This window comes from Salvelinus namaycush, chromosome 9 (assembly GCF_016432855.1).
Source record: "Salvelinus namaycush isolate Seneca chromosome 9, SaNama_1.0, whole genome shotgun sequence".
NCBI lineage: Eukaryota > Metazoa > Chordata > Actinopteri > Salmoniformes > Salmonidae > Salvelinus > Salvelinus namaycush.
Genome location: NC_052315.1, coordinates 22,670,106 through 22,698,001, shown reverse-complemented (window position 1 = coordinate 22,698,001; position 27,896 = coordinate 22,670,106). Strand labels below are relative to the sequence as shown.

General features: G+C 42.7%; 1 protein-coding gene across 2 annotated transcripts; it reads right to left on the bottom strand.

Moving 5' to 3' along the window:
• Window positions 1-27,896, bottom strand: ndrg4 (NDRG family member 4). Of its 2 annotated transcripts, XM_039000550.1 has the most exons (17): window positions 27,756-27,896; window positions 20,477-20,567; window positions 15,432-15,470; window positions 9,677-9,782; window positions 6,951-7,071; window positions 6,638-6,700; window positions 6,288-6,348; window positions 6,089-6,175; window positions 5,859-5,915; window positions 5,590-5,693; window positions 5,414-5,470; window positions 5,196-5,247; window positions 3,986-4,033; window positions 2,166-2,201; window positions 1,755-1,806; window positions 1,379-1,417; window positions 1-227 (listed from the first exon to the last, which is right to left on the bottom strand). In XM_039000550.1, exons 2-17 carry the CDS (start codon window positions 20,552-20,554, stop codon window positions 79-81), a joined length of 1,149 nt encoding a protein of 382 aa, XP_038856478.1. In that variant the 5' UTR covers window positions 20,555-20,567; window positions 27,756-27,896; the 3' UTR covers window positions 1-78. The 2 variants fall into 2 exon arrangements, with proteins under 2 accessions (XP_038856478.1, XP_038856479.1); XM_039000551.1 differs by lacking the exon at window positions 1,379-1,417.

Genomic DNA, 27,896 nt, shown 5'->3' with positions numbered 1-27,896 from the left:
TCTCTCTCACTCTCTCCCTCTCTCTCTCTCTATCCGTCCCTATCTCCAACCCACGTCTGTCTGTGTGTGTGTGGGGGTTCAGCAAGACACCTCCATGGTATGGCTGACCTGGCCCTCATTGCTGTCAGAGTGTGTAAAACCCCGGATACGAGAGCTCTCAATGGAGCTGCCACTGGTCAGGGAGGCCGTCCGGGAGCGGGCCAGACGGGTCATACTGGCAGAGGGCACTGAGAGAAAGAGAGAGAGAGAGAGAGAGAGAGAGAGAGAGAGAGAGAGAGAGAGAGAGAGAGAGAGAGAGAGAGAGAGAGAGAGAGAGAGAGAGAGAGAGAGAGAGGGATGGATGGATGGATGGATGGATGATGGAGGGAGAGAAAGAAAGAAAGAACAAAAGAGGGGAAGACAATATTTGCATTTAAACAATGGCAAAGCTAAGTCAATATGAGCTAACCACCGGGAGAAATGGAACAACATGCCAATGTGTAAACTGAAAAGTAACACCCAACCCGCTAGTGCGGCAAGGCAGCTAGCTGTAACAAACATTCCTGCTAGCTATGGATGCTTGAGAGTTTCTGTAAAGCCATCAACATGTGCCTGCAACTCTGCATGCAGACACATTCCCCCTGCTACAGTACAGCAGGACCATGCAGTGGGACTGTGAGGAAAGTCTGAACGCTGCAGAGGAGTTGATCTCCGTCAGCTCCCCCTCCTGCAAGCGTTATCCTGCTCCTGAACTTATCTGTGAAGATTTTGCAATTGTCTTAGAGTAGAGCTATGACCATTTTATTGTATGGAAAACATGAACCTTGCGTAACAATTACCAAAAATCTTCAAGTTGGGAAGTAGCAGTTCTAACACTTTGGGAGCTCTGTCTGAAGGTATGTTTTCCATTGAGGCACATCATCCCAGTGCACATGCTCATCCATTTAGCTGCAGTAAAGGCAGGTACTTCAAAACATGCCTATTGGCTATAATTCTCCATTTAAAATATGACAAGTTCTATCCTAGTCGTTTCCATGCAAATATTTCTCAAAAAGTTGCTTCACTTGGACACTACAATGTGTCAATGAGTGTTCAACATTGGATCATAATTAACTGTATGCCATGCAAAGAGCAAGATAGGGAATGCAATGGCAGGGATGGGAAAAAAGTAGCAATAGCATATTTTTCCTTAGGTTGAGGAAAAACGCATTTAGAAAATAAATACAAAATGTAATAAAATCTTTAATAAGATTGCCAAAGACCAGAAATCAAGCGCTAAAACAAAGAACATTTTATAATAATTCAAAAGGCAGATATGTGATCAGAGCATCATCACTGCACATGTAGGGGAAAAAGAGAGGAGATCAGAGGTCAGAGGTGAACAGCAAACAGGAAGTACCTGGCCCTCCACTCAACCTCCGATCCTTCACATACGCAACTGAGAGAAGGCAGGAAAACAGAGGGCAAGATTAACACAACAGGTCCCTGCAATAGACATCACACCAAACCAAAGAACATACTGTATTCACAACATATTCACAACACAGTCAGAACACAATCTCACATTCAGAACAACGCAACATAAAGACAGTGTCTAAACAGAGGATTAAAACACACAAGGGGGAATAACAATGTATTTCTAAGGTACAGTATGGAGAGATAAACTCAATCAAGGTAGTGATGCATTGTTTCTGAGAGACCACAAACCCCCACACACAGTCTCATACACTCACTCATATGTGACAAATGATTGTAATCTGGTTCTAGATACTTACTGTAGCCCATCCCCTGGAGGAAGTACTTGAATGCTTCGGACAGTTTTCCAGGCTATAAAACAACAAGGAGAATATGGTAAGAAACTTGACCTGCTTAGACTCTGTGTAACCCTGACCCCAGATGAGGTCAATGACCTCTGAGGAGTGCTGTGGTGAGTCCTATATAGAAAACCATCTCATGGTGGCAGGACGTTTTATAAGAAAGGAACTTGAGGGTCGGTAGAGGGTTATAGGGAGGCACCATGTAGAGGTTGAGGGGCATTTTAAAGAGGAAGTTAGGGGTCATCTGAGAGTTGTGTCAGAAGAGAAACTAGAGAAAGTAAAGGGGAAATGGAGGTGGGGCAGACAGGAAGAAGTATTTTAATGTTAAATGAGAAGATGCAAAGAGCCATCTGAAGGCAGTGTTCTGACCTGTGTGAGCTGAGGGAGTCCACCAGAGTCAGCCATCTGAAGGGGAGAACAGGAACAGAACCATAGTTAGTAATATACAATATCTTTATTTCAAATGGTTTAACAAACTACAGCATGTACAATCTAATTAATTAACTACAGTGGGGCAAAAAAGTATTTAGTCAGCCACCAATTGTGCAAGTTCTCCCACTTAAAAAGATGAGAGAGGCCTGTAATTTTCATCATAGGTACACTTCAACTATGACAGACAAAATGAGAAAAAAAAATCCAGAAAAACACATTGTAGGATTTTTAATGAATTTATTTGCAAATTATGGTGGAAAATAAGTATTTGGTCACCTACAAACAAGCAAGATTTCTGGCTCTCACAGACCTGTAACTTCTTCTTTAAGAGGCTCCTCTGTCCTCCACTCGTTACCTGTATTAATGGCACCTGTTTGAACTTGTTACCAGTATAAAAGACACCTGTCCACAACCTCAAACAGTCACACTCCAAACTCCACTATGGCCAAGACCAAAGAGCTGTCAAAGGACACCAGAAACAAAATTGTAGACCTGCACCAGGCTGGGAAGACTGAATCTGCAATAGGTAAGCAGCTTTGTTTGAAGAAATCAACTGTGGGAGCAATTATTAGGAAATGGAAGACATACAAGACCACTGATAATCTCCCTCGATCTGGGGCTCCACGCAAGATCTCACCCCGTGGGGTCAAAATGAGCACAAGAACGGTGAGCAAAAATCCCAGAACCACACGGGGGGACCTAGTGAATGACATGCAGAGTGCTGGGACCAAAGTAACAAAGCCTACCATCAGTAACACACTACGCCGCCAGGGACTCAAATCCTGCAGTGCCAGACGTGTCCCCCTGCTTAAGCCAGTACATCTCCAGGCCCGTCTGAAGTTTGCTAGAGAGCATTTGGATGATCCAGAAGAAGATTGGGAGAATGTCATATGGTCAGATGAAACCAAAATATAACTTTTTGGTAAAAACTCAACTCGTCGTGTTTGGAGGACAAAGAATGCTGAGTTGCATCCAAAGAACACCATACCTACTGTGAAGCATGGGGGTGGAAACATCATGCTTTGGGGCTGTTTTTCTGCAAAGGGACCAGGACGACTGATCCGTGTAAAGGAAAGAATGAATGGGGCCATGTATCGTGAGATTTTGAGTGAAAACCTCCTTCCATCAGCAAGGGCATTGAAGATGAAACGTGGCTGGGACTTTCAGCATGACAATGATCCCAAACACACCGCCCGGGCAACGAAGGAGTGGCTTCGTAAGAAGCATTTCAAGGTCCTGGAGTGGCCTAGCCAGTCTCCAGATCTCAACCCCATAGAAAATCTTTGGAGGGAGTTGAAAGTCCGTGTTGCCCAGCAACAGCCCCAAAACATCACTGCTCTAGAGGAGATCTGCATGGAGGAATGGGCCAAAATACCAGCAACAGTGTGTGAAAACCTTGTGAAGACTTACAGAAAACGTTTGACCTCTGTCATTGCCAACAAAGGGTATATAACAAAGTATTGAGATAAACTTTTGTTATTGACCAAATACTTATTTTCCACCATAATTTGCAAATAAATTCATAAAAAATCCTACAATGGGATTTTCTGGAATTTCTTTTCTCATTTTGTCTGTCATAGTTGAAGTGTACCTATGATGAAAATTACAGGCCTCTCTCATCTTTTTAAGTGGGAGAACTTGCACAATTGGTGGCTGACTAAATACTTTTTTGCCCCACTGTAATTAATGAATTATTTGAATCAATAAAGACAATCCAATAAAGATGAATAATCTTCAACATTACTTTGCACTCATACCTTTAAGAAGGTGGTGTTGGTTGGGTCAAGTTTGGAATTGCATTCGACCTTGAGAAAAACAACACCATATTAAACGATGAGGTCCAAGGTGCTTGGATATTAATATTCTCAGATTTAAAAAAACATGAAATCAATAGGATTTTAGGGATGTAGATGTTGTGAATGGAAGAGACGCTTGGAGGGAGGCGGGGGAGTGGGGAGGGAGGGATGACCCAGATAATGCAGTCTGCTGCAGTGATGAGTCATTTCAACACACATTTGAGGCTGCGAAGTCACAGCCAGGGGTGTGTACAGATGTGTGCTGGCACACACCCATCTCTCAGAACAATAACAAAGAAATGGAGAGATGGCTTTCTAGGTCAAAACAGGTCCCTGACCCTCTATCCTCTTTCTCCCTCTCTCTCTCTCAAAATGAAATGAGCAGCAGGGTTCTTCACATCAAATAGCATGAAATATTAAAGTGACCTCCATCTGTTTTTAATCTCATTCTCTGTGTCGCTCTCTCTGTGTGTGTGTGTGTCTCTCTCTCTGTGTCGCTCTCTCTCTCTCTCTCTCTCTCTCTCTCTCTCTCTCTGTGTCTCTCTCTCTCTCTCTCTCTTTCTCTCTGTGTCTCTCTCTCTCTCTCTCTCTCTCTCTCTCTCTCTCTCTCTCTCTCTCTCTCTGTGTCTCTCTCTCTCTGTGTCTCTCTCTCTCTGTGTCTCTCTCTCTGTCTCTCTCTCTCTCTCTCTCTCTCTCTCTCTCTCTCTCTCTCTCTCTCTCTCTCTCTCTCTGTCTCTCTCTCACTCTCTCTCTCTCTGTTTTTCATCTCTGTCTTCATATCTCACTCTCCCTCTCCCTCACCCCACCTCCTCCGTCTGTTTTTGATATCCCTCCCTCCCGCTCTTTCACTCTCCCTCCCTAACTAGGTTGTATAACCTCTCATTCTACTCTCCCCTTCCCATCCCCTCCCCCCATCATTAAATATTTCCTCAATTTACTGACCTACTTCTGTTTCTCTCAGTGAGGGCAAACATCAGTGAGGGCAAACATCAGTGAGGGCAAACATCAGTGAGGGCAAAAACAGCAGGGGGGGGGGGGGGTGCAGGAGGGCAGGTAGGCAGGGAGGGAGGTGAGACAGGGAGTGAGGGAGATAAGACAGGGAGTGAGGGATTAGGTGGTAGAGAAGGAAGAGATAGAAATGGAGAGAAGGTGTAGAAGGAAGAGGACTCACCACTCCCTCCTCAGCTGGAGCATTGTCACCAACAACCAGCATCACGGGGCACCTAGAAACACAGAGCACAGATCAGCAAACAACACCAACACACATACACAAACAGTAAACATGGCAAATCCCAAGTAACCTGTTATGAATGATAAGGGTACTTAAACACTATTCGCCAATGACATGAAGGACCATGGAGAATTGTCTAGTGTAGTAGAGAGACTCACTTCAGGGTCTTGGCATTGATGATGGTCCCGGTGCGGTTCATCTCCAGATCCCTACGGCTGAGAAGGAGAAGAAAACTGTGAGACACACTGCTTACATTCTCTCACAGAATATAGAACTCTTCCCATCTGCCACACACACACACAGTCTGAAGTTTGTGTTTGTGTGTGTGTGTTACCTGTTGTACATGTTCCAGAAGAGCTGCAGGTTGACCTGGTTGACAGTGTTGTTGATCTGTTGACGGTAACTCTGGACCAGCTCTGTGTTGTTCATCAGCTCCTCCTGTACACCAATCAACTATTAGCACAGGTAGACTGAGAGACTGGTGTCTCTGAAAGGTTTATGAGCATAAAAACCCCGTAGGCTAGTGTTGTTGTTGTATGTAGTACCATGTGTTGCCACAAAATGTTGTAGGTGGGTAATGATTTATCTGGACTGAGAGCTCACCTGGCTAAAGAGGTGGGGCAGCACAGTGTCTGGAAGAGCACTGGTGAGACCAGACAGCTGGAGAGGGAGAGGGAGAGGGAGAGGGAGAGGGAGAGGGAGAGGGAGGATGAAAGAGATATTATTTCCTTGCACCCATTGCAACAAGAGCAGCCATTTTGATAGTTGGGATAAAATGGCTGTTTTAAAGGTAACTGTTTACGTGTTTGCCACATAGGTGCAGTGTCTGCTACCTTGCCGGTGGCCCAGTCGATCCAGCCCTTCCCGTTGGGGTCGATGTTGAGCAGCACCAGGCCCTCCACCAGGTCAGGGAAGATCAGCTGAGGACAGAGCAGAGCAGGGGTCTGTTATGTTAGATACACCTGGGTACATCAGGCAACACAAATATGAAATATATGGACAAGCAAAGAACAATAACAGGGAATAACTTACAGCAAATTTGGCCAGGATGTAGGCGCCTGCTCCAACTCCAATGCCCAAAATGCTCTTGAATCTGGAATATTAGAATGGTTTGAATTACTCTAAAGGTTTATCAGTAGTATTAATTCATTCAAAGTTCAACTATACACTCTTAGAAAAAAAAGGTGCAATCTAGAACCTAAAAGGGTTCTTCGGCTGTCCCCATAGGAGAACCCTTTTTGGTTCCAGGTAGAACCCTTTTGAGTTCCATGTAGAACCCTTTACACAGAGGGTTCTACATGGAACCAAAAAGGGTTCTCCTATGGGGACAGCAGAATAACCCTTTTGGATGGATGATGAATCCATCCAAAAGGCCCACTCACCCAAAGTGCTGCACTACGCTGGGCAGCATGCCTGCCAGCTGGTCCATGGTGGGGTACTGGTACCTGTGGAGAGGTGAGGTGAAGACCTTTAGTTAAACAGTGACATGGCAGAGAGAGACATCACTGTAGAAATGACTGTCTATGTGCATATTCCAGTCAATGCAATACAACAACAAAGGTGTAAGGAAACAAGCATACTTGCGTATACGTGTGTGTGTGCAAGAATTCTCAAGTGTGTGTGTGTACACGCTTGTGTGTGTGTGTCTGTGTGTCTAACGTGTGTGCATGTGAATGTGGAGGTACTATATATTACCCCTGTGGCATCTGAGAGGCTCCAATCTGCTGTCCAGGAGCATCCACATGACACACCACAAAGTGCTTGGTGATCTCCTGCATGTCCTCATTGTGGAAGAAGCTGTTGAAGCACAGCTTGTCTGTGGAGGGCAGAGACAGAGGGAGAGACAGAGAGGCGAAACACATGAAATATGCATTAAAGAGAGAGAACCTTGAAGGTGGCCATCTGTGCCATTGCTACCCTGTCAGCAGGGAGAATAGATGTGACAGGTATGAAAGAATGGGCAATCAGGTTTGACTGGGACTCATTCCATCAGCATCATCTGGATGCTTGAGCGGTCTTCCAGTAAGTCAGAGTAAATATAAACCAATCTATTTTGATATACTGCACTTAAACTGAGACATTTAACATTTATATAGTACCTCTTAAAATCTGCAACCGTATCAACAACTCTGATATCAACAACTCTGATATCAACAACTCTTATATCAACAACTCTGATATCAACAACTCTTATATCAACAACTCTGATATCAACAACTCTGATATCAACAACTCTGATATCAACAACTCTTATATCAACAACTCTTATATCAACAACTCTGATATCAACAACTCTGATATCAACAACTCTTATAACAACTACTCTGATATCAACAACTCTTATATCAACAACTCTGATATCAACAACTCTGATATCAACAACTCTGATATCAACAACTCTTATATCAACAACTCTGATATCAACAACTCTTATATCAACAACTCTGATATCAACAACTCTGATATCAACAACTCTTATATCAACAACTCTGATATCAACAACTCTGATATCAACAACTCTTATATCAACAACTCTGATATCAACAACTCTAATATCAACAACTCTGTTTCCCCCCTCCCACCACCACTGATGTCCTTCTTGTCTTCTGTTTGTGGTGAGTCAGTCAAAAACACCACTGTTCTACTCCATTGAGCTAAGAAGGTGATAAAAACACTGAGACATTAATGCCATCTCATCAAAAACCAACAAACATCATTACACAGGCTAATTAACCAATAACCGGACAGAAATTAAAAAGCTTAAATGTGATGAAGCTGGTATGTTCTGTGCTATTGAATTTATCTGGCAGCAATGGCAGCGAGGTGATTCTGATTTGCCCACACACAGTCAGCAATAGGGCAATAGAAGACCATTAATCTTCATCCTCCACAGGCGTATTGTCTCCCTGTGGAAACTTGACCCATCTCCTCCCCAGCACAGCAGAAGGACACAGTACAGGAGTAACAGAGCCATATATAGGCCAGGGTCTCCTCTATTCTATCTCATTCTCTCCTCTGTTCTCTCCCCTGTTCTCTCCCCTCTCCTCTCCCCTCACCCTTCCTCCTACGTCTGTGTAGACTGAGTCAGGCTGCAGAGCTGTGGTTCCTGGCAGTGCATACTAATAGCCCCAGCTGCAGCTGCAGAGGGAAGGAGGGAGGCAGGCAGAAGAGCTGTGGTTCCTGGCAGTGCATACTAATAGCCCCAGCTGCAGCTGCAGAGGGAAGGAGGGAGGCAGGCAGAAGAGCTGTGGTTCCTGGCAGTGCATACTAATAGCCCCAGCTGCAGCTGCAGAGGGAAGGAGGGAGGCAGGCAGAAGAGCAGCTGATCTACAGCGCCGCAATGCTGACCATCCCCCAACAACAACCCCACCCTGCCTGCCTTCCTGCCCTCCCTCCCTCCCCTCGCTTTAACACTGCATGATAGGGATGTTTTTCTGACCTACATTTCTCCCTCTCCCTCCCTTTCTGTTGCTATTTCTCTTTTTCTCTCTCCATCATCATTAAATTATCCACTCCTTTATTGAATTATTGACCACTCTGACCGACAGTGTTATCTTGTGGAATGCAGGTTGTGTTGGCAATTTCAATAGACACACTGGATCTTTTGTGGGAACGTATTTCAAATTGCAGTTAACTGGTAATGTACATTTGTTGTAATGCAGAAGAAATATTGTGTTTTGTATCTATGAGTCATTCTGACCACTGACAAGACACCCTGCAAACTGCAGCAACATTGAAAAGTCTTCCTGTAGCTACATGCTACATACTGTAGCTACATGCTCTGAGACCACCATCTGCGGGAGACGTACAGCACGAACATGCACCTCCCTACAATTCCAAACCAACGCATCTCTGGTACGTGTCCTCTTCATTTGAATGTGTTGATTGTTGGAGAAATTGCTTGAGCTTTTCACTTTGAAAAGTAAGAATGCCAATGGTCCAATATTCTAGAACACTGCTGTGCGTACACATACTTGTTTGGTACAGTACTCTAATAGACCCTTAAAGGTAGAGAGAGATTCATACTGTCTGTCTGCACTCTGCAGTGGGATGGCTGTCAGGGAATGATATAGCTCCCAGAATGGAGTCCCCTTATCACCTCAGATAACAGGCTGACAGCTCCACAGATATCTCTGCCAGGTCACACCATGAACAACACTCTGAGGAAGTGTGGAGAGATGCTTCCTGGAACCAGCTGCAGGTCACTGTTGTGTGACTGATGATGGTGCAACACAGATATGATCACGCACACATGGAGCACACCCACAAAACACGCATGCACACACACACACACACACACACACACACACACACACACACACACACACACACACACACACACACACACACACACACACACACACACACACACACACACACACACACACACACACACAGGTAGAGGGACAATGTGTACTCACGGTTAAGCCCAACATCGTGGTAGGTGAGGATGGCAGGCTTGTTTCCTTTGGGTGCACCACGGATCACCACATGAAGCATCCCATAAGGAGTCTCAATGTCATGTTCCTGAAACATACAAATGCTTATTTCTAATGGGAATGCATAGATTTACACTCACAGAGACATACTGTACCTTCAGACAGACAATCTTGGGTTCACTGATGACCATAGAGAGTTACTATCACCCAATAACTATGACTGATATAATAGGCTGCATACTCAACTGTCTGCCTCTGATCAACATAAAAGCTTTACGGATTCACATGGGAATGCTGATAGAGATGACTGACAACACGGTGTATATAGAGTACTGCAAAGACATGTCTGGCCCACACTATGTGTATAATATTCTTCTCTGGTGAGGGGGAAAAAAACATTCTGTGCAGCATACACCCACACACACACACACACACACACTCACTCACACAAAACACACACACAAGCTCACACGCCACATACACACGCAGACTCCTGTACTCACATATACAGTCAGACACCCATATGCCCATATGGGTGTCACAAACACACACAAACACACACGCATACTGTACAAACAAACTCCCACAGCCAATGCTCCTGTCCCATGTATATAGAGACATTAAACACTGGACACTTCCTGTTTCTTTTATACTGTTTTTCACACTGGATTTATATACTGGATTCTCCACATAGCTCATTCTAATATGTTTGTACATTTCATTTTGTTCCACTGTTTATACACACCGTGTATTTATATACTGGATTCTTGACATAGTGAATATATCTACTGCTGTACATATCATTCTTAGTATATATTTTCGGTGTATATACTCATACACTGCGTGTGGATGACTGATACAGTGTTATTCAGGGTGTTAACTGCATTTGTTCTGACATTTCTTGATTTCTTGAGAGCAGTGCAGTGCAGTGAAACGTCCAAAATGGCATCCTATTCCCTATATACTTTTGACAAGAGCTCTATGGGCCCTGGTCAGAAGTAGTGCACTAAATAAGGAATAGGGTGCCATTAAGGATGCAGCCATAGTCTTGCACGGAAAGTGCACCCTAACCACGCAACATTCTGGCACCAAATATATCTGACAGTATTCTGCAGTGAAGCTATACATTTGCAGGTACTGCAGTACAGTTAATCACCTGTAATATCTGTTGTCTCTTTTGTCTTTGTGTAACATGAATTGCTTGCGTGAACGATTGACAGATACAATGTAGGTCAACAAGGTCATATCGGGCGCTAAAGATTATGCGATACACGATTGCAGTATGATAGGGGTTGATAGTAAAATACTAAAAATGATTTAGTATTTTCTGTATGGCTGCCTGTCTGAAATATCATAGACAAAGACAAAGACCACCTCGGTGGAGCACAATAGACTGCAGGTAAAAACAGCGCCTGTATCACATACTGCAAACACTCCCTCTATCCCTTCCTCTCTCAGTCCCTTCCATGCTCCCTTTCTCTCTCACTCATCTTCCTCTCTCGCTCACTTCTTCTCTCAGTCCCTCCCTCTCATCTTCCTCTCTCACTCCCTTCCTTCTGGCTCCCAAGGTCAGAGAGACGTTTGTCCTAGTACGGAATAATTAGGCAACTTACAAGACTCACATACACACTCACTCTCAGGTCTATTTCCCTGTTTAGACATGCATGTGTGGCAGAATGCATTATTGTTTGTCGCAGCATTAGTGTGTCAGCTTGTCTCCACGAAGACTCATACATTACATGACTGATCATTAGAGGAACACAATAACAGTACAACAACCATTTCAGTATGCATGATTAACCCATACATTCAATTAGTTAATAAAACATTCAATATAAACATAACTTGAGAATCTTTTACAGATGATCTTATCCAATGCACATTTATTCCAGAGTATTACAACAGCACGGTACATCATAGATAGCTAATTAATTATTCCAGAGTATTACAACAGCACGGTACATCATAGATAGCTAATTAATTATTCCAGAGTATTACAACAGCCCGGTACATCATAGATAGCTAGTTATTTTGATAAGGTATAAACATGATATGAGAACATGAATAAGGTAAGAGGTGGGTGTGTATGTGCATGACATACATATCCATGAACAAAGGTGTTTATTAATGAAGACATACTATAGTAGTGGATTCACTTCCCCTTCATCAAAATATCCTCACTCTATCAACCAAAATATGCAGAGTCATCCACGCACCAGCAGAAACACTGAACACACTCAAGCAGTCACTCAGTATAAAGCTGTAGATACATTATACTGTCACTCACCCCATCCCAGCATTCAGGCATGGTGCCTCAGTAAGCGTGCTCAGCGGTGGAGGAGAAAGAGGAGGAAGAATGGCAGGAGGAAGAGGAGGAGGAGCAGCCAGTGGAGACGAGACAGACAGACAAACAGACAGACAGAGCCAGTCCTCTCCTGTAGTGGGACTAGGTCCTGGCTTTAGAGCAGAGCCTGCTGGGGGATTTGCTGGTGGTCTCTTTGTCTCGTCTTGTCTTGTCTCGCCTAGCCTCGTCCTGCTCTGGGGCTGAGCGCTGCAGTGCTGTGCCCCCTCTCTTCCCCCGACACCTTATAAACCCCACCATAAGGGCGTGCCGAACTCAAGCCTATTCGCTGCCAGTGCTGCCTCTCTGCACATGATTGGTTGGCTGCTCTGTCAGTCACAGCAGGTTCTCTGCTGTGCTCTTGTTTTGCTCTCTCATCAGCACCAGTGCTCTGTTTCAGGAGAAGATGGCTTATCTCCCTCTCTCTTTTGCTCCCTCTCTCTCTCATTGACCCTGTCCTACCTGTCTCCTCTCCTTTCCCATCCCTCTTATTGCTCCTTAACAGTCATGGACGGTGATGCATAAACAAATGCTTAGCATGCAGTGAGATTTATTTTTACAAATAAAAATTAAACAGAGAACAGTGACGTCTCTTTCTGTCTCTGTGCAGCAGCAGCAGCAGCCAGTAGGCTCCTCCATGCCCCTGTGTAATGGGACATTGATGGGACAGTAACTGGCCATAGGTCACCAGTAGAGCGGAGCAGAGTACTGTATGTGCGTACGTCTACTCAGAGAGCAGGAGATGCTGGAACAGTGCTGACTACAGATCAATATGGCAGTAGTGGCTCTCTCTGCTGTAGGTTACATTTATTCACACCAGGAGCCATTGTCCATATTCTCCACAACATAATTTTTTTCTTTCTCTCGTCGGTATCCGCCTTTCCTGTGTACAGAGAACTTAGCAAGCTGACTCAACTGTAAACTCTCCATGTCTCTTTCTCTCTAGCTCGGTCCCCCTTTTCTGCGGAAGAGAGGGATTAACCCACTCCCCGGCTGACTCAACATTTCCAGTCTTCATTAAATACACAACCTCGTTCTCTCACCCATAATCATATGCACTGTCATCACACACACACACGCAAGGACACCCTCAGAAAAACACACATACAAACATTTACATTTTTAGCTTTTATACATTTTCGTAATGGTCCCCAGTGGGAATAGAATCCACAACCCTTGCGTTACAAGAGCAACACTCTACCAACTGAGCTACATGGCACCATACAATCAACCACTTTGTGATACAACTTGAGGCCTGCTGATTTGTGCAAAGCATTTAACAGATAGAGAGAGAAGGGGTGGGGGGGGGGCCTACAACAGCACCTAGATCTTCTGCACAGATTATGTCAGACTTGGGCCCTGACAGGAAATGGTGTTCCAAAAAAAGTCCAGTTGCCAGGAACACAAATAAAATTTCCATCTAGACAACCGTTGCCCAAGAGCACACAAAAAACTATACCTCCCTTGGCCTGAACATCAGCACCACAGCTAACTTCACCAAACTGGTCCTGGGGCTCTGTTCACAAACACACCCCACAGAGCCCCAGGACAGCAACACAACTACACCCGACCAAATCATGAGAAAACTAAAAGATAATTACTTGACACATTGGAAAGAATTAACCAAAAAAACAGAACAAACTGGAAGGCTGTTTGGCCCTAAACAGAGAGAACACAGTGGCAGAATACCTGACCACTGTGACTGACCCAAACTTAAAGAAAGCTTTGACTATTTACAGACTCAGTGAGCATAGCCTTGCCGTAGGCAGACCTGGCTCTCAAGAGAAGACAGAGCTGCACTTCCTAACCTTCTGCCAAATGTATGACCATATTAGAGACATATATCCCTCAGATTACACAGACCCACAAAGAATTTGAAAAAAAAATCTAAATTTGACAAACTCCCATATCTATTAGGTGAAATACCATAGTGTGCCATCACAGCAGCAATATTTGTGACCTGTTGCCACACGAAAACGGCAAACGGTGAAGAACAAACCACAAGAAAAGGGCGCCCATTGAAGAACAAACTCATATTCATGTTTATTTATTTTCCCTTTTGTACTTTAACTATATCCACATAGTTACAACACTGTACATAGCCATAATATGACATTTGAAATGTCTTTATTCCTTTGAAACTTTTGTGAGTGTAATGTTTACTGTTCATTTTCAATTGTATATTTCACTTTTGTTTATTATCGATTTCACTTGCTTTGGCAATGTAACATATGTTTCCCATGCCAATAAAGCCCTTTGAAATGAGTTGAGTTGAGAGGGTGAGAGAGGGGGGAAGAGGGAGGCAGAGGGGGGCAGAGGGGAAGGTGAGAGAGGGGGGAGGTGACACTGGAGGTGTCAGACAGAGGGGAGAAAGGAGGTGTCTAGACGATTAGTCATATCTCTGATCTCATCGCTACGTGGATTCATGTTAAAATAGACTCTGAACATCACGGTACAGAAATCAACTTCTAAGGACTTCAAAACTACTGTGGTTCTGCACTGTGTGAGTAGTGAAGTGTGATAGTGAATGATTCCATCAGTATGTAGTGGTCCCAACTCATATTAGGCTGTGCCATGACCAAACAGTCACTTCTCCTTCTCCCCATCTTCTTCCCTCTTCTCCTCCCAATGAGTCACCATGGTTACGTGGGTGAGTGTACAGCACAGGAGGTTGGTGGCACCTTAATTGGGGAGGACGGGCTAGTGGTAAGGAGCTGTAACGGCAGTCTAGCTCTTCCTCCTCCTCGGACGAGGAGAGGAGAGAAGGATCGGAGGACCAATGTGCAGCGTGGTAATTTTCCATGAATTTAATTAACACAAAGACAAGATACTGACAAACTAATACAAAACAACAAACGACCGTGAAGCTACAAACAAAAGTGCAATGCACAAGCTACTAACGTTAGACATAGACACTATACAAAATAACTAACCGTCACAGTCCTAGCTGGTGCAGACAAAACACAAAGACAGGAAACAACCACCCACAATCCCCAACACAAAACAAGCCACCTATATATGATTCTCAATCAGGGACAACGATTGACAGCTGTCTCTGATTGAGAACCATATCAGGCTGAACACAGAAACAGACGAACTAGACACACAACATAGAATTCCCACCCAGCTCACGTCCTGACCAACACTAAACAAGCAAAACACATAAGAACTCTGGTCAGGACGTTACAGGAGCGGAAGATGTGCAATGGTATCAAATAGGTCAAACACATGGTTTCCAGGTGTTTGATGCCATTTTATTTGCTCCGTTCTGGTCATTATTATGAGCCGTTTCCCCTCAGCAACCTCCTGGGATGTACAGTAATAACAACAACCAGAGAACGATAGAGAGAGAAAGAGAGTACGGTACATTGAAAATATAGAAAACAGTTTCAGTACCTTCCAGTCTCCAATGGGCATCAGGGTCTCACAGTTCTCCTAGAGAGAGAGAGAGAGAGAGAGAGAGAGAGAGAGAGAGAGAGAGAGAGAGAGAGAGAGAGAGAGAGAGAGAGAGAGAGAGAGAGAGAGAGAGAGAGAGAGAGAGAGAGAGAGAGAGAGAGAGAGAGAGAGAGAGAGAGAGAGAGAGAGAGAGAGAGAGAGAGAGAGAGAGAGAGAGAGAGAGAGAGAGAGAGAGAGAGAGAGAGAGAGAGAGAGAGAGAGAGAGAGAGAACAGAAACACAATGTCAATTGACGCTCATTATGACACAGTCACTCTGGTTAAACCTATGAGACGCCACAGGGCTGAGAAGGCTGTTCGAGATGAAGGGATGGATCCAGAGAGTAACATAGATAGATGCTGTGTGGGTCCAAACAAACAGACCGTAGGAGAGAGGAGAAAGGAGAGACAGAAAGATGCCTTTCCCTGCCCGAAGAGTCAAACCAGAACCCAAGCATTCCCCTAGACGTCAGTGCAACAAGGAGGACATGCTCTATAGAGGTTAAATACTGTATATAGAGGTTATATGAAGAGGTTATATCTATAGAGGTTAAATACTGTATATAGAGGTTATATGAAGAGGTTATATCTATAGAGGTTAAATACTGTATATAGAGGTTATATGAAGAGGTTATATATAGAGAGGTTATATCTACAAGGTTATATCTCTAGAGGTTATATATATAGAGAGGTTATATCTATTGAGGTTATATATAGAGAGGTTATAGAGAGGTTATATATAGAGAGATTATATCTATGGAGGTTATATCTACAAGGTTATATCTCTAGAGGTTATATATATAGAGAGGTTATATCTATTGAGGTTATATATAGAGAGGTTATATATAGAGAGATTATATCTATGGAGGTTATATCTACAGGGGTATATCCATATATAGAGAGGTTATATCTATAGAGGTTATATATATAGGTTAAATCTGTAGAGATTATATCTATAAAGGATATATCTATATATTTACCTTTTTTTAACTAGGCAAGTCAGTTAAGAACAAATTCTTATTTTCAATGACGGCCTAGGAACAGTGCCTGTTCAGGGACGACATATTTGTACCTTGTCAGCTCAGGGATTTGAACTTGCAACCTTTCGGTTACTAGTCGCTCTAACCACTAGGCTACCCTGCCGCCCCATATAGAGAGATTGTATCTATAGAGGTTATATCTATAGAGGTTATATCTATATATATAGAGGTTATATCAATAGAGGTTATAAATAGAGGTTATATCTATAGCGGTTATATCTATAGAGGCTATATATATATAGGTTATATCTATAGAGATTATATATAGAGGTTATATCTTTAGAGGTTATATATAGAGGTTATATATAGGTTATATCTATAGAGGTTAAATCTCTCTATATATATAGGTTATATATAGAGGTTATATATATAGGTTATATAAAAATGGTTTATATATAGAGGTTATATATAGAGAGAGATTATATCTATAGAGGTTATATGTAGATAGGTTATATGTAGAGATGATATATATATAGAGGTTATATATAGAGGTTATGTATATATAGAGGTTATATCTATAGAGGTTATATACAGAGATTATGTATATAGAGGTTATATATAGAGGTTTTGTATATAGAGGTTATATCTATAGAGGTTATATATAGAGGTTATATATAGAGGTTATGTATATAGAGGTTATATCTATAGAGAGGTTATCTATAGAGGTTATGTATATAGAGGTTATATCTATAGAGAGGTTATCTATAGAGTTTATGTATATAGAGATTATACATATAGTTTATATCTTTGAGGGTATATATAGAGGGTATATTTATAGAGGTTATATATATAGAGGTTATATCTATAGAGGTTATATATAGAGAGGTTATATCTATAGAGGTTATATCTATAGAGGTTATATCTATAGAGGTTATGTATATAGAGGTTATGTATATAGAGGTTATGTATATAGATGTTATGTATATAGAGGGTATATCTATAGAGGTTATATATATAGAGGTTATATATATAGAGGTTATATCTATAGAGGTTATATATAGAGAGGTTATATATAGAGAGGTTATATATAGAGAGGTTATATCTATAGAGGTTATATCTATAGAGGTTATATCTATAGAGGGTATATCTATAGAGGTTATATATAGAGAGGTTATATCTATAGAGGTTATTTATATAGAGGTTATATCTATAGAGGTTATATATAGAGAGGTTATATCTATAGAGGTTATATCTATAGAGGTTATATCTATAGAGGTTATATCTATAGAGGTTATGTATATAGAGGTTATATATAGATGTTATATCTATGGAGGTTATTTATATATAGAGGTTATGTATATAGAGGTTATGTATATAGAGGTTATGTATATAGAGGTTATGTATATAGAGGTTATGTATATAGATGTTATGTATATTGAGGATATATCTATAGAGATAATTTATATATAGAGGTTATATCTATAGAGGTTATTTATATATAGATGTTATGTATATTGAGGATATATCTATAGAGATAATTTATATATAGAGGTTATATCTATAGAGGTTATTTATATATAAAGGTTATATCTATGGAGGTTATTTATATATAGAGGTTATGTATATAGAGGTTATGTATATTGAGGATATATCTATAGAGGTTATTTATATAGAGAGGTTATATCTATAGAGGTTATCTATAGAGAGGTTATAAATAGAGAGATGTTATATCTATAGAGGTTATATATATAGAGGTTATATATATTGAGGTTATATATAAGTGTTATATATAAAGGTTATATGGTTATATGTAGAGGTTATATATAGAGAGGATATATATAGAGATGTTATATATAGAGAGAGAGGTTATATATAGAGAGGTTATATCTGTGGAGGGTATACTGTTGTTGAATCAGACCAAGCATCATTAGAGTGGTTTAAGAAAAATAGTCCCCTAACCCTTAGAGATCCTGAAGGTGGAATCCTAGTGCATTCATATACAGTGGTTTCAGGAAACACAAAAGGATTATACATAAAAACACAGATGAGGTGAAGAAAAGAAGAAAGTTGTCAAATGGTTGCATTATTATCAGAACACATCAGCAGTCCATTGATAGAGGGTGATGCCATTAAGATCAGAGACACGACTGAGAGGGGTATGTCATGCACTTGTTCTTAGAGGAGAGACAGCAGGTTAGTTGCTTCAGTGGGGCGGTCGGACCAGCAGGTGTCACTCTTGTCCTCTGGAGCCCAGATGTGACTGCAGTAGCACAGCATGGTGGGGGAGGGAGCTGTGGCACTGTGCTGCTGGTGGCTGGATGCATGTTGTTCTTCAGGAAGTTGAACATTTCTCTATATGAAATGATCCTGTGTGATTATCTGGAAGTATGACACCCTGCTGATTCTATTACTATAGGCTGTGCATCAATGGTTTCTTCCCCCTGTTGTTTGTGGCCTCCATATTTATGTGACTCAGCATGTGTTGCAGGTGAGGATAAGCTATGTAAAGGAGCAACCAATAGCACAGCTGAAGGAATCCGAGATTTGGTGCCCCCACTGGGCGAGGGGACTAGTCCCCCTGCAGGGCGTGTTCTGGGTTTGTAATTACCGGGATGCACCCACTGGACTGATTGCGGGTCTGGCCGAGCCAGTGCCGCGCGATCACATGACATTGTTGTTGGGGGTGACTTGAGTTGGAGGGGGTTAGTGAGGGGCGCAGGGTTTGCACAGGGGAGTGCGTTCATACACCACCCTTGGTCTTTCTGTGTCATAAACACAAACAGAGGTGTATTACAATGGCTGATCAGTCCACCTTAGAGGTCCAGGCCGGGCGAGACCTGGAGGGGTGAAGACTACAGATGTAGGATCTTAATTTGAGCCAGTTTGCTACAGCAGGAAAATAATCCTGCAGCAGTAAAATAAACCTGCAGCAAAAGTAAATGTGATTTATTTTGTGGATTATAATTAATGAACATTTTTTGTAGGGTTTGATACATTTTAAGTTAGGGCAAATCAAGTATGACATTTTAAAGTGGAAAACCTTAAATACACTACACGTTTGCATTTCCTGTTGTGTAGGAACATTCTCATCAACAAAAGAGTGATCAAATTAAGATCCTACATCTGTATCTAACAGACCTGGGAGGTCATGACCCACGTAGAGGAGGACAAGAGAGGCAAGGCTGTCTGGATAAGCTGCTGTCATGATGTCATCCTGATCAAATCAAAACAAAGTCTTTTAAAGGAAACAAATAAATCTGGGTCACACATCCACTCCACATAGCTCTTTACTTCAATTTGCACTGTAAGTCCTCATGGTTAATTACCACTATGTAATAATCAGCAATAATCAACATTGCTTTGATTAATACATTTTTACTTGGCCTCTGTGTTTTAACGGCCACTGTCTTGATATTGTCTGAGTAATCAGTTTCTCCACTCTCTCAATCATTATCAAGAATGTCAGTGAAGTGTATAAATGACTGTGACATATCCTCTCAGACAGTTGGCATTTTAATCAATGTGATTAGCACTTATTTTCTCTACTGATGCCACCTCTCTTCTGCTCCTCATTTTCAGTCACAGCATTCAAGAGTTTACTGAGTTACTTATTATGCTAAGAGAAGTATACTGTTGCAGTCACTGGTTTCTGTAAGACCTTGCAGTCTCTCAACTCCCCCATCATTTCACACTCCTAAATGTGAATATTAATGCACTGTATGATGAATCCCTCCTACACAATTAAACACATTTTCTGTTTCCCAACCAGGACACACACAAATACACTATTATATCAACTACACACACTTGCACAAATGCACAAAAATAAATGAGTATTCCAATGCACGCACGCACAGAATAACTAACAAACAGACACACAGACACAGACACGCACACGCACACGCACGCGCACACACACACACACACACACACACACACACACACACACACACACACACACACACACACACACACACACACACACACACACACACACACACACAGAGGTACATAAAGAAAATGCTCACCATTTCAGTGTCTTGTCCTCTCTGTTCTTGCAGTAGGGGTTTCTCCTCAGTAAATTGCTGCTCCTTCATCCCAGCCATCCTGGAGAGCAACCTGCAATTACCATAGCAATGCACACCTGAGATTACATAGCCCACTTTGTTACTTTAGTAAAACCTCTTAAATCCATCCACCAACTCAAATCCCTGCAGCAAACCCCTATCATAAGGTTTCTTCCCCCAATAATGATCTACAATATATCAACCATGGTTTCTGTGGCTGGGCCTGGGCGAGTCCATTTTCTACTTTTTCCAATATAATTGATTCACCAGCCTCCCAATGTTTTCATAGTCCCCTTATGTTGGACATGTAAAGGGAGGTCCAGTGATGCACAGTATCTGAATAGAGAATACATTCTGGTGTTAGTCTGTTGGAAAACAGATTTAACAGTAGTAGTCTGTTCTCTTTGGGTCTCCAGTGGTTTCAGCTCATGGATTGGGTCATAGACTGTTGAATAAAGCAGGTCTGAGGACCCAGCCAGACAGTCAGACAATGAGCTTCCCCATTAGGATATAATTAAACTCCAGCAGTGTGGCTGATGACAGTGGACACAGAGGGACTCTATCAATTCTGAGTGATATGTTGATACAAGGGCACCGCTAAACCCATAGAGAGCAGAGCAGAATGTAACCTCTATTTAACTAGGCAAGCCAGTTAAGAACAAATTCTTATTTACAATGATGGCCTACACCGGCCAAACCCGGACGACGCAGTGGCAATTGTGCGCCGCCCTATGGGACTCCCAATCACGGCCAGGTGTGATACAGCCTGAAATACAGCCAATGCACACATGGACTCACACACTCAAGCACACATATGCGAGTGCACACACACACTCACAGATGCAGTTAGACATTGCATATACACATTGTGCATGCACACACAGACACATTAACTTGTTCATTGTCAAGAAAAACAAATGCAACAAGATAAAAGAAAGCTTATTGAATAAAACATTTACAGATGAGCAAGACATAAAGGTAAAGAAGCAGTAATGAGTGACTGCCAGCACAATAAGCATGTACAGTATGGGAAATATGGAAACCTATGAGACTAACAACTTGTCCTTCCTGGATTAAGTACCTTACTGGCAGAAATATAGACTCAGTTATCACCAAAAGATTTTCTGTTTGAGTCTCCCTACCAAATTGAGTCAGGCACGGAGGAGCTGTGGCCCCATAAATATTTAGAAACGGTAAGTTCACACCGTGACAGGTTGTTTAATGACTGGGATGCAGTAAAATCATCAGCTGGACAGCTCTGTCTCTCTCTCTCTCTGTCTCTCTATCTCTCTCTGTCTCTCTATCTCTCTCTCTCTGTCTCTCTCTCTCTCTGTCTCTCTATCTCTCTCTGTCTCTCTATCTCTCTCTCTCTCTGTCTCTCTCTCTCTCTCTCTCTCTCTCTCTCTCTCTCTCTCTCTCTCTCTCTCTCTCTCTCTCTCTCTCTCTCTCTCTCTCTCTCTGTCAGCAGCAGTTTCCAAACCTGTCTTTGTGTACCATGAACACCCTTAAACAGACAAAACCCAGATGCAGACAATCCAAAATAAAAGTAATTTGCAGATACTTGAAAACAAAACCATACTCCTCTCTTTGTTGACAACACTGTTGCTGTTCTCTGTTTGAAAGTGACCTTTGCATAAGCATGACAATGGGCCCATGACCAGTTTTAATTAGGAACTAACCAGACACCAGCCTCATCAATCTGCCTGCTTAACTCTCAGTCTCTCTCTCTCTCTCTCTCTCTCTCTCTCTCTCTCTCTCTCTCTCTCTCTCTCTCTCTCTCTCTCTCTCTCTCTCTCTCTCTCTCTCTCTCTCTCTCTCTCTCTCTCTCTCTCTCTCTCTCTCTCTCTCTCTCTCTCTCTCTCTCTCTCTCTCTCTCTCTCTCTCTCTCTCTCTCTCTCTCTCTCTCTCTCTCTCTCTCTCTCCCTCCCTCCCTCCCTCCCTCCCTCCCTCCCTCCTTATATAAGATGGCTCACTGTGAAATCAATTATCATTACACAGTCTATATTTGTCCCTGTTGACGCTGTTTCAAACCCACTGATTTGGGTTTAGATGACTCATTACTTTTATTTGCTAGCTGCTGCTTTATTTCATATTCCCTAAATCCACAAATATGATTTTAGATTTTTTTCTGAGGAACTATTCATCGTACTAATGGAATTAAATGAATGGGACTTCATTTACCTAAAATGAGTCTGATCGGAAACATCAACTTCACTTTTCAGTGGTGCAGGTGGTGTGTGTGTGTGCATCCATGGTCTATGGAGTCAAAAGGGTCAAGTGCTACTTCTAAGTCTCTTTTCATCCAATGTGGGCCTGGGGTCTGCTCTCTGAATCTGCTCTCTGAATCTGCTCTCTGGATCTGCTCTCTGAATCTGCTCTCTGAATCTGCTCTCTGAATCTGCTCTCTGGATCTGCTCTCTGAATCTGCTCTCTGAATCTGCTCTCTGAATCTGCTCTCTGGATCTGCTCTCTGAATCTGCTCTCTGAATCTGCTTTCTGGATCTGCTCTCTGAATCTGCTCTCTGAATCTGCTCTCTGAATCTGCTCTCTGAATCTGCTCTCTGAATCTGCTCTCTGGATCTGCTCTCTGAATCTGCTCTCTGGATCTGCTCTCTGAATCTGCTCTCTGAATCTGCTCTCTGAATCTGCTCTCTGCCAGTAAAAAGAAGATGTGAAGTTTATTTTTCTCCGTGAGGTTGAAGATCTTCCTTTTACAGTATTTGGTCAAGGAGGGTAAAATAAATCTGTCCTCCTTTCTCATCCCCCTCTCTCCCTCTCCTCTGTTCTTTAATCGGGCCTCGGTTCTACCCAGACTTTGTTGCCATGACAACCACCAGCAGCGCTGTCGGCCCAGCCCGGCTGGGTTCCAACAGGACCTGGTTTAGCTTCTCTTTTCCTTTTAACATCATCTCATTTCCACCAGCTGCTCCCCTCTCCCATCTACCCCCCCCCCCCCACCCCCCCTATCTCAGTCTGGCTGGCCATGCTCCATTCCCACCCCATCATGTATATCTACTGTAACAGCACTCTCCCACTCTCATGGGGTTCATAGGGTGCAGAGCTGGAGGGTTACTGAGAATCTCTTTCACAGGGGGATAAGGTCCATTCTGTGTGACTCATATCTGTGATAGAGAGTGAGTGAGGCTGAGTGTGAGGGAGGGAGATAGACACAGCCAGTGTCTGAAAGAGGCTATGGGGAGATGGGGACGACAAGGCTGTGGGAAAAGCATTCTGCTGGACAGGAAATCAATGGGATGTGTATGTGGGGGGAAGCATCAGACCAAATGCACAAATTCAGAATCAATACCTGGAAACTGGGCCAGGTTCAGCTCTGTGTTATGTGTGTGTACAGTGTGTGTGTACAGTGTGTGTGTACAGTGTGTGTGTACAGTGTGTGTGTGCAGTGTGTGTGTGTGTGTGTGTTTGAACAGTTTGTTTTTCCCATAAATTGAATAAAACTGACCCAGCAGTGATCCCTAAAAAACATCCAGAAAGGCACTGTGACTTGATTCATGATTTTTCAAGCCTTCTCGCTGTCAGTAACATAATTAACTCTGGTCCGGCTGATTAATTAGCCATATGGACGATAACATTAGAGAGGATTAAAGGCCAACTCATCCAAAGGAGAAAATGGCCCTTTTCCGCTCTGCAGCAGAGAGCACAGACCACACCTTCACGCTTGTGGAATCTAACAACCCAAGAAACAAAATCAATTAAACACACTAACAAATTAATATCGGAGAAAGAGAGGAAGGGAGCACAAACAAGAACACTGGCCATACCTGAGGCTTTGCGCTTACTGATAGATCCTGCATTAAAACATCCCAAATGGGACCCTATTCCCTATATAGTGCATGACTTATGACCAGAGCTCTGGTCAAAAGTAATGTACAATATGTGACCGACCGGCTCAAATCGGTCTTATGTCGCAAAATATGAAATTGTGTTTTTTTTACATTGGATAAACTTAGAGACTACAAAATGGTAACGACAGCCCTGTGGATTCCTCAGGGGCCACTGTTCTATCAGGCTGTCTCTGATGCCAGCTCTGAGAGCAGCACAAACATGGAGATAGAGATAGGCTGCCTCCCAGTACTTTTGACCAGAGCCCTATTGGACATATTCCTACAGGACTGGCCGAAAGTGGTGCACTATAAAGGGAATAGGGTTCCATTTGGGAGGCAACCCTATCTCTATCTCCATGTTTGTGCTGCTCTCAGAGCTGGCATCAGAGACAGCCTGATAGGACAGTGGCCCCTGAGGAATCCACAGGGCTGTCGCTACAGCCTGCCTGACCTGGCTTGGCCCTGCCTCCTGTCACTAGGTACCCTGTGCTATGGGACAGAGCAAGCTGGACAGAAGGGCACGGCATATGACTCTCAATGGGACGCGTGCAAAACAGAGAAGGAAGAGGCAGGGGAGCTCTTAAAACCTTCCCGACTGACCACTACTGTTTCAGAAGACTTCATTTTTTATCGCTGCATTCGTACTTGTATATCAAAAGATGGATCTCTTAATGATTTTAATATTAAATGCGATAGGCCTACTTTAAACGAGCCAATAGAAAGTACTATAAGTATTGTAGGTAGATGTGGAAGTATTTGCCCTACATTGACTGCCCTGATCTTGGAAGCTTCTTGGAATCTCTTAGAAATCCAGCCCTCTTCTTCCACCTGACTCAGTTTTGTTAAAGGTTACATAGTGGTGGATACCTACACTTGCCAGAAAATCCTGTTTTATCTCATGGTACAGTATGCTGCCAGGCCCTACATTGGATGTCAGATGTCAGCCGTTAGTGACAACAGCCTCGCCCAGTGAAGGCACACTCAATGACCAATATGTCAACTAGCTACATGAAATCACCCATTCTCTGGCTATTCTAAGCTAAACATCCACAACATTTCAGCCTATAGCACGCAATGTCTCTTTATTGTCCCCCAAACTCAGGTTGTTTGATTGAGCCGGACAATTTGTATTTGAGATATTGAAAACTAAAAGTAGTAAGTAAGGTGGTTAGTCTCAGGAAACAAATCCAAAAGCCTAAACAGAGAAAATATGCAACAGGTTTCAACCACTTGACAACTAGCTATACCTTATGCCAAAAGACTATCAAGGAGATGATAATACTGAGTTTTTAGACTATACCCACAAACCCTAAAGCAAGGACATGATTAGCATGCAAGATGTGTGGAACATGCAGTTCCGTCCAGACTGATACAACACAGTACAGAAACAGCCATGGTTGGGGTTGAAGTTGATGGCTGGTAATATAACACACACATAGAGAATGTGTGCTGTGATGCTTGGCTACAGCTCTTCTGACCATCATTAATAGGGCCTTAATGGGGTGATAGTGAGATACGATTCATCAAATGATGTGTTGGTCCAGTGCTCTGCTGTGATTGGTCCATGGCTCATGAGTCTCTTTCAACTTTGCCAAAAAAGTGTTTAATGACTCAAAAGACATGTTCCAACACCGAGCAGCAATCAGATTCATGAGTTGTGGTCCAAGGCTCTGCAGTGATTGGCCATTGGCTTGTACTCCAGCACAATAAGTTACGGTCCACAAGCTAGGTCTTGGTGTGGAACACTGCAGTCATCAGCCCATGACTTTAAGAAGGATGGACAGTGAATGGAAGGAGTGATGTACTAGACGCCAAAAACACAAGTTATGGAAGCTATATACAGCATATGAAGTCCATTCCAGAAGGCACTACGTACATGGTCTGCAGCAGGCTCTGCGGCACCGAGCAGTTAGCCTTTGAAGAGAAGTTCCAAAACAATCCGGGCCCCATCTATCAGTACAAAATAAAGTCATCCATTGGTGATTGAAAGAAAGAGGGGAAAAAAGTGAACAGCAAAGTTTAAGCCATATCATCATGACTCATGGGTCGATTTTTACAGTGATAGGAACAGAGCAGCTTTACATGGAGGAACAAACACACCGGGTATATTGCTCTTTGAAGTTTTATCAATACCCAGAAGCAGCAGAGAAACAGACCTGGTCCCATACAGTGGGCTTTGTTGAGCTTGCATATGCTAAAGGAAAAAGTGAACCTCATAACTGTTATTTTTACACTGTACAGGGTGAGAATACAACCTAATAAACAGTGTGAATTAAATAACAGGAACATTGTGTCTAATGTCCAATTGTTAAAGCGTTTGATCCTATAATCAAATGTACAGTATTAGGGTTCTCCACCAGTCTAATATAATACAATGAATTGGGGCTGCACCAATATGATTTCATATTATCTTGTCGACAGAAACTGTACAAATGAACAGAACATATTTCTCACAGGGTGAAAATCATACATATCAGCATTTACCTTCATCCCAGACCAGGAGCATGTCATCATTTTTCTGACAGATGGTGATCACTCACAACATGTCAGGCCTGACATTCAGCCTCAGATCTCTACGTTTTTCCTACAGGTCCCAGTGTGCAACTACCATTCAACAAGGCAGGCGGCCGTGCACACACAGCATGTAAATGAACATCTACAGACACACACAGGTATCAAAGGAGAGGTAACAGATATCCGATTTAAATGTCCTCTGATGAACTCTTTATTGAAACTGTAAAACTTGTAACAGTCTATTTGGACCAGAATATCAACTGTCCTGCCTCTATCTCTAACTCTGCCACATGCAATGGCCTTAGATATGAAGTTTGGTTCTTTTGTGATTAGTGTGGCTGCTGTTTATTGAAGGGTAGGGTAGAACGTAAACCGTGTTCTACGGCTGACACACAACTGAACACAACAACTTAAAGCAGTTCGCTGTTCGCTAGTCTCTTTAACTGGAAAGCAGAAGGCCTGCACCTGGTAAGAAAGTTGGCTGTATATTCTCTACATGACGTATTAATACGCAGGCTGCCAGGGACGTCTAAAGGCAGGACTGATCTATATGACGCACTCCTGTTTCTAGGGTTAATAAATTCAACCTGACGACCTCATACTCGCGCCAATGCAGAGGCTGGCACACTGTCCTACAGTACTGGGACACAGTCAGAGTCTCACTTATACAGCTAGGAGGAGACAGTAGAGGATCTGGGGGGCTAATGTCTCTATACTGTCAATTCCCTCTCCCATCATCTATGTAATATAACGTCCTTATGCACTACAAAAGAGTTAAGTCAAGCTTTGCAAAAATTTGTTCTGTCATTCTATCTCATGTAGGTATTTTGTTATCTGATCCAAACTGAGCACAGTGAACATACAGACAGATAAGAACTTACCTGCTGTGGTGGTTTGAGCTGCTAGGGTGGCTGTTGATGCGTCTGGATTTTGCAGTGCCTCTGTTTCCCTCTCTCTTTCCCCCAGTCTGTTCTGGTCTGTGTGTCTGTGTGTGCTACAGAGAAAGGCTGTCTACTCTATGG

Bases quoted from the DNA above. Each gene is read 5' to 3' on its own strand.
- ndrg4 (XM_039000550.1), bottom strand. From the start codon at position 20,554: ATGGCTGGGATGAAGGAGCAGCAATTTACTGAGGAGAAACCCCTACTG. The intron at 15,471-20,476 runs GTGAGCATTTTC...CTCTCTCTCTAG, and splicing joins GAGGACAAGACACTGAAATG to GAGAACTGTGAGACCCTGAT. The intron at 4,034-5,195 runs GTGAGTCCTCTT...GTTTTTCTCAAG, and splicing joins CTCCAGCTGAGGAGGGAGTG to GTCGAATGCAATTCCAAACT.